The 13,711-nt window shown below is 47.8% G+C and overlaps 5 protein-coding genes across 5 annotated transcripts; 3 read left to right on the forward strand and 2 right to left on the reverse strand.

Annotated features, from left to right (window-relative positions):
• Nucleotides 1-2,085: 2,085 nt before the first annotated feature.
• On the forward strand, nucleotides 2,086-2,697 carry AKAW2_50290S (uncharacterized protein; the record flags this gene model as incomplete). The annotated part of the gene is made up of 1 exon (XM_041690091.1): nucleotides 2,086-2,697. The coding sequence occupies one exon, from the start codon at nucleotides 2,086-2,088 to the stop codon at nucleotides 2,695-2,697; it is 612 nt and encodes a 203-aa protein (XP_041543711.1).
• A 582-nt stretch (nucleotides 2,698-3,279) lies between these two features.
• AKAW2_50291S (HNH endonuclease signature motif containing protein) lies at nucleotides 3,280-4,296 on the forward strand (the record flags this gene model as incomplete). Its single annotated transcript, XM_041690092.1, has 3 exons — nucleotides 3,280-3,409; nucleotides 3,459-3,778; nucleotides 3,829-4,296. 3 exons carry the CDS (start codon nucleotides 3,280-3,282, stop codon nucleotides 4,294-4,296), a joined length of 918 nt encoding a protein of 305 aa, XP_041543712.1.
• Nucleotides 4,297-4,697: 401 nt separating this feature from the next.
• AKAW2_50292A (RNase H1/viroplasmin domain-containing protein) lies at nucleotides 4,698-5,355 on the reverse strand (the record flags this gene model as incomplete). Its single annotated transcript, XM_041690093.1, has 3 exons — nucleotides 4,698-4,959; nucleotides 5,015-5,227; nucleotides 5,282-5,355. The coding sequence occupies 3 exons, from the start codon at nucleotides 5,353-5,355 to the stop codon at nucleotides 4,698-4,700; spliced, it is 549 nt and encodes a 182-aa protein (XP_041543713.1).
• Nucleotides 5,356-8,952: 3,597 nt separating this feature from the next.
• On the reverse strand, nucleotides 8,953-9,625 carry AKAW2_50293A (uncharacterized protein; the record flags this gene model as incomplete). The annotated part of the gene is made up of 2 exons (XM_041690094.1): nucleotides 8,953-9,411; nucleotides 9,473-9,625. The coding sequence occupies 2 exons, from the start codon at nucleotides 9,623-9,625 to the stop codon at nucleotides 8,953-8,955; spliced, it is 612 nt and encodes a 203-aa protein (XP_041543714.1).
• A 235-nt stretch (nucleotides 9,626-9,860) lies between these two features.
• Nucleotides 9,861-11,046, forward strand: AKAW2_50294S (uncharacterized protein; the record flags this gene model as incomplete). Its single annotated transcript, XM_041690095.1, has 2 exons — nucleotides 9,861-10,875; nucleotides 10,940-11,046. The coding sequence occupies 2 exons, from the start codon at nucleotides 9,861-9,863 to the stop codon at nucleotides 11,044-11,046; spliced, it is 1,122 nt and encodes a 373-aa protein (XP_041543715.1).
• Nucleotides 11,047-13,711: the final 2,665 nt, after the last annotated feature.

The raw sequence follows: 13,711 nt of genomic DNA on the forward strand, positions 1-13,711 counted from the left end.
TCTTCCAGAGTCCGTGTTGGGACGATTTACGGACTAGCCCATATGAGGTACCAAGTTTCCCGGAAGCTATATTTACCGTCACTTCGCATTAGCACAAACCTTCACCAGATGTCGCCTACGGTGGATCCGGTAGAGGACTGCGCGAGGAAAGCTTGGATCTAAATCTTGCTTTACGTACCAGATATTGCACGTAGGCAAATGTTCGTTGTTCGTATAAAGAATTACTCGTATCCCTCAGACCTGACAATTAACCCTGTTACTCCAGGTGATTTATCGTCCTGATCGGGGACACGATGGAATAGGCACCCTATTCCTCAGGTCAGAACGCTGACTACCTTCATGTTCCATGTGTTCTCAGTAGATATATATATGTATATATATATTAGGAAAAAGGGGAGAGGAGAGAGATAGAAAAACTACCCCCATCAAAAGGAAAAGGAAAGAAACAAGGAAAACAACAAAAATCCAACATAATACGCTCAAGCTGGGTTGGGAATGAATTTGCTGGTCTGGCCACTGACATCATTCAATTACTAGTCATCTAGTCGAATCCCCCGGGCGTCTATCTCCTACTCATGAAAACCATATCAACCAATCGCCTCTTAAATGTCTTTTGACACGATCGATAGCAGACAGGCTCATGGAATGTTGGCTTTCGTCATTTCATATTTTCGGAGACTGTAAAACGACCCACCATAATCCACTCAGACCCCCTGTTCATTGAAGAGGAAGTTGAGAATGCGAACACCCTTGAATCGATGTTGTAAGAGGGGATAGTTCCATTCCCTCAGACAAACCGAGGCTTCCGGCAGACTTCGGCCGGCTTATTGAGGGAGCATTGCTCTGCTTTAACGAGAATAGTGCCTCCGGAAACCAGACGCCATTTTCACCGTCCAACCCCCGAATGTACTTTGGAAGGCACTACCATGTTTATAAGAAAGGTAGGACGCACCCAAAGGGATGGACATACCACCTTCCATAAAATCCCCACCAAAGGAGTCGTGGGCATCGGGGTTGTGGCATGGACTTCCGTTAGTGCCCGCAGCAATTCTCTTTCCCAGAACTGATTCTGAGAGGACGGTCTTGTGGGGGCCTTCGCCAAGTGCCCAGGGCTAGTGCGCGAAGTTTTACGTTGACCCTACCCCTGAGACATCATCTACCCACAACGCCAAACGATTTGATCCCTCGCAATTGACCGGCTCCAACCGGTGTTGTGAAACGACATGTCTATTTCTTCTGCTCTCTGGCTTTTCTTGATACCATTCGCCACTCCTTTACCAGATTGCCCGTGGACGAGCAAGCTTTCGGTGGAAAGGTAGCAATGGTTTCTTACAGCCCTTGGACCTACATGACAAGACAAGAAGATAGTGAACGAAGCCCGGATACCTTCAAGATCTACTCACTACCATGGGCCAATCCAGCCAATCATGGACTCAGCACAAAATCTACACAACAGCCTCCTAACCAGTCCTTCCTGTGTTTCAATTGTTCCGAAACGTTTAGTTCTTCCCCCTCGTACCAACATCCATCCAATCAACTAGGTTTCCAAGATGATGGACCAGGAAACGGAAGAACAAACAACCGACGATCTCCAGGCTGCCTTGTCTACGTAATCGAATGGAAGGTGACTCTGAATAACCGCCTATCGAAGAGAGATACGGAGCAAGACTTAGTTCTAAAGCCCCATTCATACTGGGGAAATATAAAGGAAGATGCTGAAAAGGCCGTCCGCCGGAAAATCAAACGCCACCAGCGATTCAGGCCAGACGATACTGAGATCATCGTATCTGTGAATGACCGCAGTCAAAATGATCTGATTAAAACTTTCGACAGCACTAATATTGATTGGACAGTCATAGAAAAGCAGCTCCTAATGTGGGGTAGACTTTCACGTGTGCCTGGTAAAAGGGTGCGCCTTCGTATCTCCATTAACTATATTGTAGACAGTGACGATTATCCACTGAGGAATTCCGACAAACGAGGCCCAACATCAGTGACGAAAGGAATGCTTGCTGAGAGAGACGCTCGAATTGACGCAGAGGACGTGTCGGGCAACACACAGTCTGGAGGGATGTGTACAAGAAAATGCGTTGTCCAGGCCCACCCTGTCGCCATGATGGCCAGTATTGCTGGCAAGACCCTATGGGGAAGCAACATTACAAATTGAAAACCCATCATCTAAGGAGTCTGGTCAAGTTCGTTGAGAATGGTGGCGAATTAGAGACCCACGAGGATGTTCCAGAAGATATCCGTCAGCAGTTGTACGGCGAGGAGGAACAACGCCTTGAGAAACAGAAGAAAGGAGGCCAGAACGCACATGGTGGGACAATGTGGCCGCCAATCAATATTAATGTCCTCCCGTCACAGTCATCTCATCCCTCGCAGATGAACAGTAACGCGTCTCTGAGTGTCAGTTGTGGGCCCATTGATATACCGGGCCCGCTTGACACAGCGATCGATGAGTACACGGCTTGGCAAAAATCCCGTGTGAGTCGGGATTCTTTCAAGGAACAGATAGACATAGCCCGCAATGTGGCATTGGAGAACTGTCTGGATCTGAGACAGATTCATAAGGATCAGGACTCAGGGGTTTTCATCAGCCAAGGCGTGAAAGTTGGTGCTGCTCGCCGATTTTTTAGTGAGATCAGAAGCTGGCTTGAAGAACGTGGGAGAAGAAGAGACTCAGAAGATAACTAGTTTGGATTAATATTCACATGGCGCCACTTGTACCGTATTGAAGTCGTTGGCTTTGCTTTTTTTTTTTTTTTTTTTTTTTTTTTTTTCTTTTGATTACATAATTGCACAGCCGCCTTTCCAAAAATGTCTAGCTGCACAGGAGATAGAGTTGTTGTTTACTCTTAACGGAAAGTGATTAGTTCATCGGAATGACGGCGGATCAACCTAATCCCGGAACGACCGTAGTCTCGCTTCACACGTGATAGCGACCTGATATAACGATTAGTCAATCCCCTTGTGACTCTGTTCTTATCGTAACATACCGGCATGGCCCAGCATCGACATCAATCATCCTTAGAATCTGTATTGGATTTCTCTCCAACCTTTCTCTTAATACCTCAACAAAATCAAAAGGCTCATACACTTCTGCATCTCTTCATTCAGGATTATGGCCTCAGCCAAAGCGTACAGAGGGGTTACAGGCCCGCAAAACTCATTTTGGAGATGTTTGAACGGGTAATATCCAAAGACACGTTTTTAAGATTCTTCTTTTCATATATTTATGAGAACCTTAAAGCTACCGTCGAAACTGCTGATAATGATATGGCTGCTGCCCTGTCTTACTTTGAGTCCTTCGCTGGAGACGGAAGTATGGATGCAAGCAAATCGATGCGTATAAAGAGCGCTCTTGAAAGTTTTGCTGAGTATATTGTCGATAATTTCCTTCTCCCACGTATGATTACCCCTGTCCTTTACGATTCTCTGCTAATGAGGCCGATTAGTTAGGGCTTCTTCAGTAAAAACACCACAAGCAACACCTACGGCATTGTCCTTGAGTCAGACACCTACACAAGTGGGCACGAGACAGCGTGTCTCTGCCTTACGGAAAGCCTGTCTTGTACGTTATCACCATCGGTGCGTGATTTCCCGCAAGTTTGATATCGTCGAAGCCAGGAAGCGCAGCGCAGAGGATAGGGATAACTGTAAAGACGACGATGGAAATCTACTGAGCAGTGAAGCACGGGGCGGATTCCAGTATCTGGAAGTTGCGCACATCCTCCCACACAGCTTGACAACAGTGGCACAGGGAGAGTCAGAGCTGGTGCGTTATCGCCGACAATTGTCCATTAGCTGCGTACTAACCTTCCCAAGAGCGAGTCAAAAACGAATGTGTTCCGTATACTGGATATGTTTGATCCTGGGCTCAGTCACCGTCTTGATGGTGCGAATATCGATAGGCCTGTTAATGCTCTTACGCTGACGCTTGAATATCATCGACTACTTGGTGAATTTCAAATCTATTTCGAACCCACAGGGAGGCCACATGAGTATAAGATCGACTCGCTTGAAGATAGCCCCTTCCTGCGCGATCCGCTATTTCCCGTCACTCGTACTCTGAGCCTTAGCCCCAACCGAACAATCGATCCACCAGACCCCAGACTTCTCCGTGTCCACTGTGCCATTGCACATATTATGAAACTCAGCGGGGCAGCTGAACATATCGAGAAAGTCCTGCGTGACATGGAAGAGGTGGACGTTAAAGCTGATGGCTCAACAAATTTAGGTTATATAATGGGTTTACGACTCAACGGTTGGGTGAACACTTTGTCAGTGTTTTAAATCACTTGCGTTTCGCTTGTTGCTGCCTTATATATATACTATACTATACGCTAGAACACCGAAACACGTGCTAAAACAGGAAGAGTCTCCAATTGTAAAGTTCCAGCAATTGGTGTCACCACTTACTCCCTTTGATCAGTTCTGGTGCCTTGACTTGAAACTACGCTACGCTGGTTATGTAAGGGAGTGGAAATATTAATTTCCTATACAAGGCAGTATACAGTAATAATTGGTTATGCCTGGTTCCAAAACAGAGCTAACACGACAAATTTAGTTTCAATTAATGAAACCACAGTCCCAAGATACTAAGTTGTATAACACTCTAATCTCGCTGTCACACATGGCTTGTGACTGAGATTGATTGCGAAGAATCGAGATAAATGCATGAATGAATGCTCCCACTATTCACCCTTCAAAATCAGCTTCTCGGTCATCTTTGTAATATCTTCGCTTATATCGTATTCAGAATTTGCTTGCAAGATACCCCTCAATCCCATATTTGGTGGCCTGGATCCCTGATCTAGCTTTGCTTTTATCTCCCTCCGGCAAACGTCAGCATAGGAGTTTCTCCAATCTTCAATAAAAGCTTCTGCCTGTGAATGTGTTCTAAAGTGCTTATGACAAGCCCCTGAGAATCCATGAACCTCTGGCTTCGTTTTTCCACTGATTTTATTTGTGAGTAGTTTTCGTTTTACCATTGCGTACTGAGTCAGCTTACTGATAGTAGGGGTAAATTCCTGGGTTCCTACCATTGGCAACTGCGTAAAAGGCTTCATTTCCTAGTAATGGTGTAGTTTCTCCGGCCCCTTTCTTGATTACCAATTTAGGCTGCTTGACTCCATTTTTCTCCACGAAGTCTTGTGCTTCTAGAAGATCGTCGAAGGCCTTGAGTTTTGAACGGCATCCAGTCACGCGAGGGTGTACATCGCCCCTGTAGAAGTTATTAAGCAAGGCCCCCCTAGTTATGACATCCGGACAGATATACCACGATGAAAATATCGTCGGCTCATCAATCCGTCCAGTAAGAACAGCATAATATTCCTTATTCTTATGTGGCATTGCCTTGCAAAGCAGAACATAGAGTAGAGTGCAAACTCCTCTAAATACAGCTCCTTCAATTTTTCCAGAACTCACTTTATTTTAGGCGTGCGTCCCTCTATTGTTTGATAATTATCTACAGAAGATGAGCCCCCGAGTTACCCTGCATCGTTGACTATTTACTGTGATGTGGAAGGCAAGGCTTAGCCTCATCGGGCAGATGTTGGGCAGAGCAGCGCAGCCACATGCGTCACTCACACGATATTGGTAGCTTCTTATCACTCCATCACCCATCAAATCATACACCTTGGGTCGAAACCTCTTTCCGCCCCGCAGACACGAGCTTATTTCTAAACCCTAACGCCAAGGCACTATTTCATGCAGGAGTTTATATTTGGCAACCTGGTAACTTTAGTATTTAAAACTCGTAAATAATACACAAATGAACCAGGCTGACTAGAAATCAGAAGGTAGATATCTGCATCTAGTATTTGCCTTGACGCAGCCTTGGAAAAACAATCTGAGAAAGTTCATGTGGAGATGGGCCCCAGGGTCAGAGGGACCTGGTAGGTAGAGGTACAATTTGCTCTATGCTTAGTGGGTATGGGGGCTTAACGCATTGCGGCTTGACCCATACAGGCGGTTTACGGGGAATCGACCCTCCGGAACTTTTCCTGAAGGCTACAGATGAGCCAAATTGGTTACTAATGCGTACAGAATTGAATGGTCACGCGTATTAATTCTTTTAATTTTTTATTTTTTTATTTTTTTTTCTTTTGGCTCCATTTGAATTCCACTTTGGAAGGAGACCTTAAGGATATTGACAAATACTCGATTTATCTAACCCGAAACGTAATGTGGGGTGCTGGGTGTGATTAGTAATATTGACGCTATCGGCGTCCGTCCCCGAGTGTTCGACATCCTTGAACGTCACTTTATACGCAATACGATACTTTGACCCCTTCATATTCGTCCGGGATGGCTGAATCCACACTTTTTGACCTCCCAGTTGAGATCCATCAACTCATCATACAGCACCTTGATTTACCGTGTCTAATTCGGCTGAAGATGACGTGCCGGCATTTCTACGCATTGATTCCTCCACTCAGTGTCGAACAAATGATGGAAGTGGAGGTCTCAGCCTTTGGCAGGCAGAATGATCTTTACACTTGTCGAGATTGCATGCGTCTACGCCCAAGGACCAGATTTGCAGACAACATGGTAAAGAAAAAAAGAGCACGGTCTGGTGTTGATGCAGGGAAACGATTCTGCGTGGATTGTGGCATCAACCCTCGCAAAGGCACTACCCGATACACCCGCGGCTCTAACATTATCATACAAGGAGAGCAATATGTGATCTGCGGATCGTGTGGGTCCTTTCGTGCTGCAGCAGTCGAAGGAAGCAGGAACGCGGGTGAATGTCGAAGTTGCCGACTTTTCTCGAGGGCAATCGAACAGCGTGCTGAGGAATATAGGGCGTGGCAGGAAAGAGCTAGGCTACGTGCCGAACAAGCAATAAGAAGGGCCAGACATCGAGAGGTGTGGGGCTCAGAGTACGAGTATAGTGATGATGATATGACCCCTAGCCCCAGTCGGAGTGAAGTTGAGATGGATATGATCCAATCTGAAGCAAGTATGTATATGACTAGCCCAAAACCTGGATCTGAATGAGCTCATTCATTATCGTGGGATACTTGTCACTCCAGAGTCGATAGAGCCAGCTTTAGGAACAATCTGTGCTGCGGAGGATAATCCTTCCAGATGAACGGGCTTGTATGTGGGTCACAGGTCATGTACAATACGCCGTCATTTGATCATCTAGTTAACTAACTAATGTAACTAATAATGTTTTATATTCCTTGCATTCTGATCATTATTTTGATTGTCTTGAAATTCCAGAGATTGCATAAATATGAGCTATATCGCGCAAACTAATTAATTAGTTAACGTTAACTGACTACTTAACTAAACCAAGTCCTTGGCGGGAGTGCTAATGACTAAGCAATGTGTCCGATTCTCCGTACTGACTTCTTTACTGTATAGACATAATGGTCTAGAATCAGGCAAGACGTCACTAATGCGGGGAAGTATAGAGGAAGATGTCTAGACATATGTTTATAAGTATTATAATGAAGTATAAATAGATCGTAAGCTAATCAACAAGCATATGATATGGCACATACACGGATTAGCTATTCTCAAGTTCCGTTCTAAAACGAGCTTAGCGTATTTTGAGGTCTGGGCTGCAGGAAACGATCAGAGAAAGCAAGTAGCGACACTGCCGGAAGGGCTATCGGATGATTCACTACATGATAGACGCTATGGCTCTTCTATTGTCAGACCTGCGTGCCTGAAATGCCCTCTAGCACTCTGTTCTTTGGCACCGACCTTGTCCACACACCATTCAAGAAAGGAAGCAAAACCCTGGTCGCGATTATCTTCATATGTCTGCCAATGTTGTCGGATGAATCCTTTTAGCTCGGCAAAGAACTCTTCAATTGGATTCAAATCTGGCGAATATGGTGGTAAATATATCAATTTAACGCCCACTTTCAAACACATATCCTGTATCCGTCCAGACCGATGAATAGAGGCATTATCCATGACGATAATTGACTTAGCGGCCGGGTATGGTTGGCAATGCTGGAGAAGTTCCTCAATAAAATCCTCAAACCACAAGCCATCAGTGGAGCCCTGGAACACACGAGAAAGAAGAATACCATCTTGGGTGTACGCTGGAAGTATCTGGTACCGCTGATCGCGATGGAATTTTGATACCTGGACTGGGGTTATACAGAGGGGCGACCAGCCTGTTCTCCGAAAGCCTATCCGTTTATCACATCCAGATTCGTCAATGAATATAAGCTGATACGATCTGAATTCCGCAATATCGTGGAAATATTCATCACGTAAATCGGAATTTCGTTCTTTTGCTTTTTGTCGCGCTATCCTTTTTGACCATCCTTTGCGATGAAGCGCATTGCTAATAGTAGAAGTTGAGACATGCAGGCTGAATTCGTCTAGCAAAAAAACCTGCATTTCGTGGAGATATAGACCAGGCTTTTCCAGTAAGTGGTCACAAAGGGCGTCCATCATCACCGTTGTAAGACGCCGCGGACGTCCACCTTTGACCGGTGGTGCTCTGACACTGCCGAAGATGCGAAGATTAGAGCGAATAGCAATGATTGTAGGCTTGCTGCAGCCGGCATTTGCAGCCATTTGGGACAAAGAGAGCTCTCCATCGACGATCATATCATGGATAAAGTCAAGCGTAGATTGGGGTAAGTTAGGTGCCATCGGTCATGATCGTAGGACAGGCGGTTCCTGCGAGATGATGGCGGAGACATTGAGGCCGGGAGAGGAAATTGCGGGGTGGTACCTGGGGCGAAAGCCTAACGCGTAATAAACAGGGCCCAGAGGCTTGGCTAAGATGAATACGATACGTTACAATATCTTGGACCAGGATATTCCGGATCTGTTCCAGGAATAGCTTAACGTATCTTGGCATTAGGGTTTGGGAATCAATAGAAAAGTATAGGTGGTAAAGGCGGTTTCTGGATTATCTGTATACGTGTGCGCATCGCCCCAGAAAGAGTAACGATTACTACGGTAGAGAAACTAGAATTGAAGAAGCCGCGTAAAGTCATCGGAGCCGGGTGCAATGTCATGGTTGTTGTCAAATGCAACCCCTCCGTCCTCCTGTATAGTCCACATATCCGGCGCCGCTGTCGTTGCCGGTAGAGCAGTTCTCAAGGCGGCAGGATCCGCATTTTCCGGTAAACCAGCAGGGCTCCAAAGTCGCTGGTGCCAATCCGTGACGGTATGCTGCATTTCAAGCACCAATTGTTGAGTTTCCTGTCGCTCGGAAAGCTGTTGTCTCCACCGATGCTGGTCGTTCACCAGTTTCTGCTTCTCACTCTCGACGCCTCGAAGGCGCTCCGACAGGGTCTCCTTGTCCCCCTCCAACGCTTTAATTTCCCGCTCCAGGGTTTCGACGGTAGCCAAACATGCCTCGTGGTTCTCCAACGATGGGGCAGAAGGAGGGTCTCGAGAACCAGAGCCAGGTACCTGTGCCAGCTGATGGGTGCGTGGAGTCAGCGGAACGATCCGGGACCAGCAACCGTACGTGAAGGCTTACCGTGGATGGGCGTCGACGGGACCGCAGAGGCTGCTGGGGAGAACGCATTACGGGCTCCCGTCTTTGGATGTATCGTGGGTCGGAAGCGGTACTGCGACTCTCGGTCTTCCGGGTGCTTGCGCGGATGCCCGCCCGCGGCTCTGACTTTGGCATTTCCCGATGACAACAGAAGTCGTAGAGAAACAACTGCGCATGTACCGTGCTGAAGGGAGGATTAGCCGGAGAATATTCAAATGTCTGGCCTGGCAAGAGGAAATGGAACGCCGTGGCTTTGGCAGGTGGGTTTTAAGCAACAAGGTCAGCCAAAGCAGGTTAGGGATAATCGCCCATCGGTTCTTTTTCCCACGATGGCTCGGTGTCACCATAGTTGACCAAGTGAGACACAGTAATGGTTGAGGTCTGCGACAACCTGCTGTGCTGCGGATCTAAGCGCCATGGGGTATTTGCCCAGAGCGGTCAAATGTCTAAGTTAACCTTACTCGCTCTGATCAATACCAGAGTTCGTTTAGTCTGGTCTCTGAAACTGACCCACCTGGCCCGTGGTTCAAGGCTCCCTTCCCTCATTGACACCATCGCACAAGGTAGTATTGACCTGTGGAACTCGGACAACCCCTGGGCAATGAGGCATGTTGACCGGTGGGCGACGTGGACAAGTCATGGGGTGTTGTTGGATCAATGCGACGGCATTCACTGGGGAAAGAAACCCAGGACAACGAATCCTCCTCATTTAAGTGTTTCCTGGTCTCCCCTCCTCTTTATTGTAGCCTCGCAGTGCTGTACGTCTTCCGCATGGCAGGCAATACACGTACTGTATCTGGATCTTGCCATTTGCGCCGGTTTCTGCATGCGCAGTTCCCCCACTCACACCACGTTTTGCGATTTCACTCCCGCTCCCCATGGCCAAGAGACACTACCGGGCCTGGACTCCCGGCGAGGGACAGGACTATCTATCATGGGTAGGGCGCCATCTCCATTTAACGTGGCCGGAGAGGGCTCGGAAATACTCGATCGAGCGCAAACCCAGAACGAAAGAATCTCTGCGGACCAGATACCGGCTTCTGGAGAAAGACATAGGACGGCACCGCCGGCCGATGTGCAAGACGCCATCGCGGCTCAGACGTCGGATCTCCAGGAGACAGGGCCGGCCGACGCAAAATTTTGGTCTAGTCCTATCTCGGTCAGCACCTCCACCCCTTCCGAGCATCGTTCAGACGGCCCAGCCCCTCTAAGAATGCGGATGATGAGGCCACCGGCCTCTACACGCGTCGCCCCCCGGCAGAATCACGGTCAGACCGCACGGTCGACTCAGGGTCCGAAATCGACCGTCCAGTCCCCAGCTAAATGTGCGCACCGTCGCGGGTTTGAGACGCTTTGGGTTCGTAAAGGTCCGCGGGATCGCCCCGGTAAGAGCATGCCCCGTGCGACGGGCGAAGCAGTCCGGTGTATTGACGACCTTCTTTGGTGCAGGGGACGAGAAAAACAATGGAATGCCGTCGCGGTCGTTGAATGCACCCTCCAAAATCGATCTGTTGTGGCGTTTAACATACCACGTCTTCGGTCGCACGAGGCAGTAACCCAAGTCGAATCAAGACATGCGGCCGCAAATTAGCTCTCCGCGATGATGTCCCGAATGGTGGGGCATCGTGCCGCGCATGGTGCCCTTCTTATTGGCTGTTGGACGAGACAAAAACCTTTATCCGTCTGCGGCGAGGTCCCTGCAGATCGCTTATCATCCTACTGTGAGACCCCCTTCACGCTGCCCTATAGTGCAGGGTGATCTGCTGGCCGAGGACGCTAAGTCTCGAAATGTCATTGTATGCGGTCTGTAAAATTGTGATGAAGCACAGAGAGCAGCAGAAATTGGGCATCAGGGCTTCTTGGTACGCGGGCACTGCGCCTCTGCTCTTCCATGTTTTTTTTTTGCTGCAATCCATTTCTCCCCTCTACTACATCATTAACTCAGCTCATGGAGTAACTTGATTTTGTCCGATATTGGCGGGTCTGTTAATACGTCCATGTCTCCTGGCTGGTCAAAGAGTCGATTTCACTCAACGCTCTCGACTTGATAGTGCTTGTATATATCCCGTTTATATATATCTCACTGTTCATGTACAGAAGATTATTGATAAGCATAAACCTGAATCACGAGCGACAAGGCCTAGTTTTGTAGTAATCTAGGGTAGTATCATATACAAGCTCCACTATATCCAAGTGCTTGCCTCTCTGCTTCATGCCGTAAGCCCAGAGGTCGAAACCCGGGGACATAAATATTCCTTCGGTGCTCATTTGGATTCCCCAGGCGGACATCAAGTTGAACCCCTGAAATAACTTCCCGAAAAGGACTAGATCTGGGCCTTGCCGAGCCGGCCCCAGCAAATGTTGCTGACCCAAGGCCACAACGATCAACGAGACTAGAGGGGCCGACTAGCGGGAGACCAAATGACGCGTGCCTGCCCGGGCAATCTCACGTTTTCGAACAGATTAATGCCCGCACAGATCGCCTGGAGAAGACGGTATCGCAAATTACTTGACCGTGCTTACCCGGCGATTTTTCCATCATTTTATACCGGTAGTCTCTCGCTATCCTTTACAGTAACCCTATTTTCATCATTCGGTGCCTCTTTACCTCATCTCCCTTCCTGCCCCCTTTCTTTTTACCCCTCTTTTTCCACCCATCTCAATGCCCTACCCCTGGTCGGCAGTTTACCCACCCCCCACTGGATCTCCCATCGACCGCGACCAGAGACCCCAGAAGGCGATCATCATATGCTTGAAGACGCATGTCACACCCAGCCTGGTCGATTCCTGAGCATGGCGCCGAAACAGGCTGCGCCAAAGTCAAAGCAGAATTGGGAATCCGGGTTAAAACCGATGCGCGGCGAGAAGCCGTCCGAGTGACGGGCATTTTGTGTGTAATAAACTGACCAGCTAGCATCAGCAAGCGCAAGCAGGGTTTTCTGCGTCAGCCGAATACAACTCAACCTTACTTACACTTGTTACAACAAAACTCACCACGAGAGCTAGATCGGTAGTCTCGTCGGATGATTTGCCCCGTTTGCGAGCCACCGGGCTCCCGGTTTCCCATATTCCGGAGTTGCCCAGGTCTTGCTTGGCTGCCTCATTACTCAGGCACAGAATATACTCCTAAATATTATAAACACCTTCTGTATATCAAATATATCGAATATATTAAAATGCATGTAAAACATGTATTATGTATTACCAGCTATTGTAAGCAGCGATAAATCTATGAAGAAAAATATTAAAATCAATCGTATTATGTTTGTAATCTGTAAATTCATTATGAAGTCTTAAACTCTTCTAGTGGTTAAAACATTCTAGTTCAAAAAAGAGTGCCTTTTGTATGGCATTATTGGATGGACCGCTCGACCGTGAGGGCCGCGCGATCGTGGTATACGTTACGGTCTTCACCGCCACCCGTCAGCCGACATGTGACCGATAATATGGATGCCCTGGATTACTGTGATTAACTACCACCACGCACGAAATACAAAGCATGGAATACAAGGAACTATAGAGAAGCTAATGCAAATTCCGGACATACCTTGGCTACTTGAACTCAGTTTGCAGGGCGGCAACGTCTCTGCGCACTCATGGAGGATGAACCTATCATCTTCAGTCAACATAAATCATCGTAACAAATCCGATCCTGCAACTCGTGTACGGTAGAAAAGATAGAAAATACAACAGCAACTGCATTGATCGCCGAGCGCAGCGCTTCTTTTCCTCGAACCCCTGTTCCGCCTTTTTATTACTGTGGGTCCTCCGATGGAGGTTCCGGAAGTGGGTGGGCCTAGATCTCCTGGTTTAAATGCTACCCAGAATGTTTAATCTCTGATTGGAGAGACCCACATCACCCGGTCAATACCTCTTCCTCGTTTTGGCAGGTTGCTTTGAAAGTGCGTGCCTACGGGCTGATCTTAGCCTTCGCCTTTTGAGCGATCCGACTCATCACTATACTAGCGAGAAAAGATGAACCTGAACCGGTCCCGGAAGTTCATCCTTGCCCCAGACAACGTCACGAGAAGTCTAAATTGGCCCTACAGTTGCATTGAGTCAGACACAGCTTGAGTGTGGTTGTGATAGTCCAAAATATCGCCCTGACGGGCCCAGACATGCGAAGACAGTCAGCCCAGTAGGATCCGGTGTGTCTGATGGGCCGCAACAGCCAGACATATCGGTCTCGAATTAATATTGGCTCACTTTTGTTGGACAGCT

The sequence above is a fragment of the Aspergillus luchuensis genome, chromosome 5 (assembly GCF_016861625.1).
Source record: "Aspergillus luchuensis IFO 4308 DNA, chromosome 5, nearly complete sequence".
In the NCBI taxonomy this organism is placed as follows: Eukaryota; Fungi; Ascomycota; class Eurotiomycetes; order Eurotiales; family Aspergillaceae; genus Aspergillus; species Aspergillus luchuensis.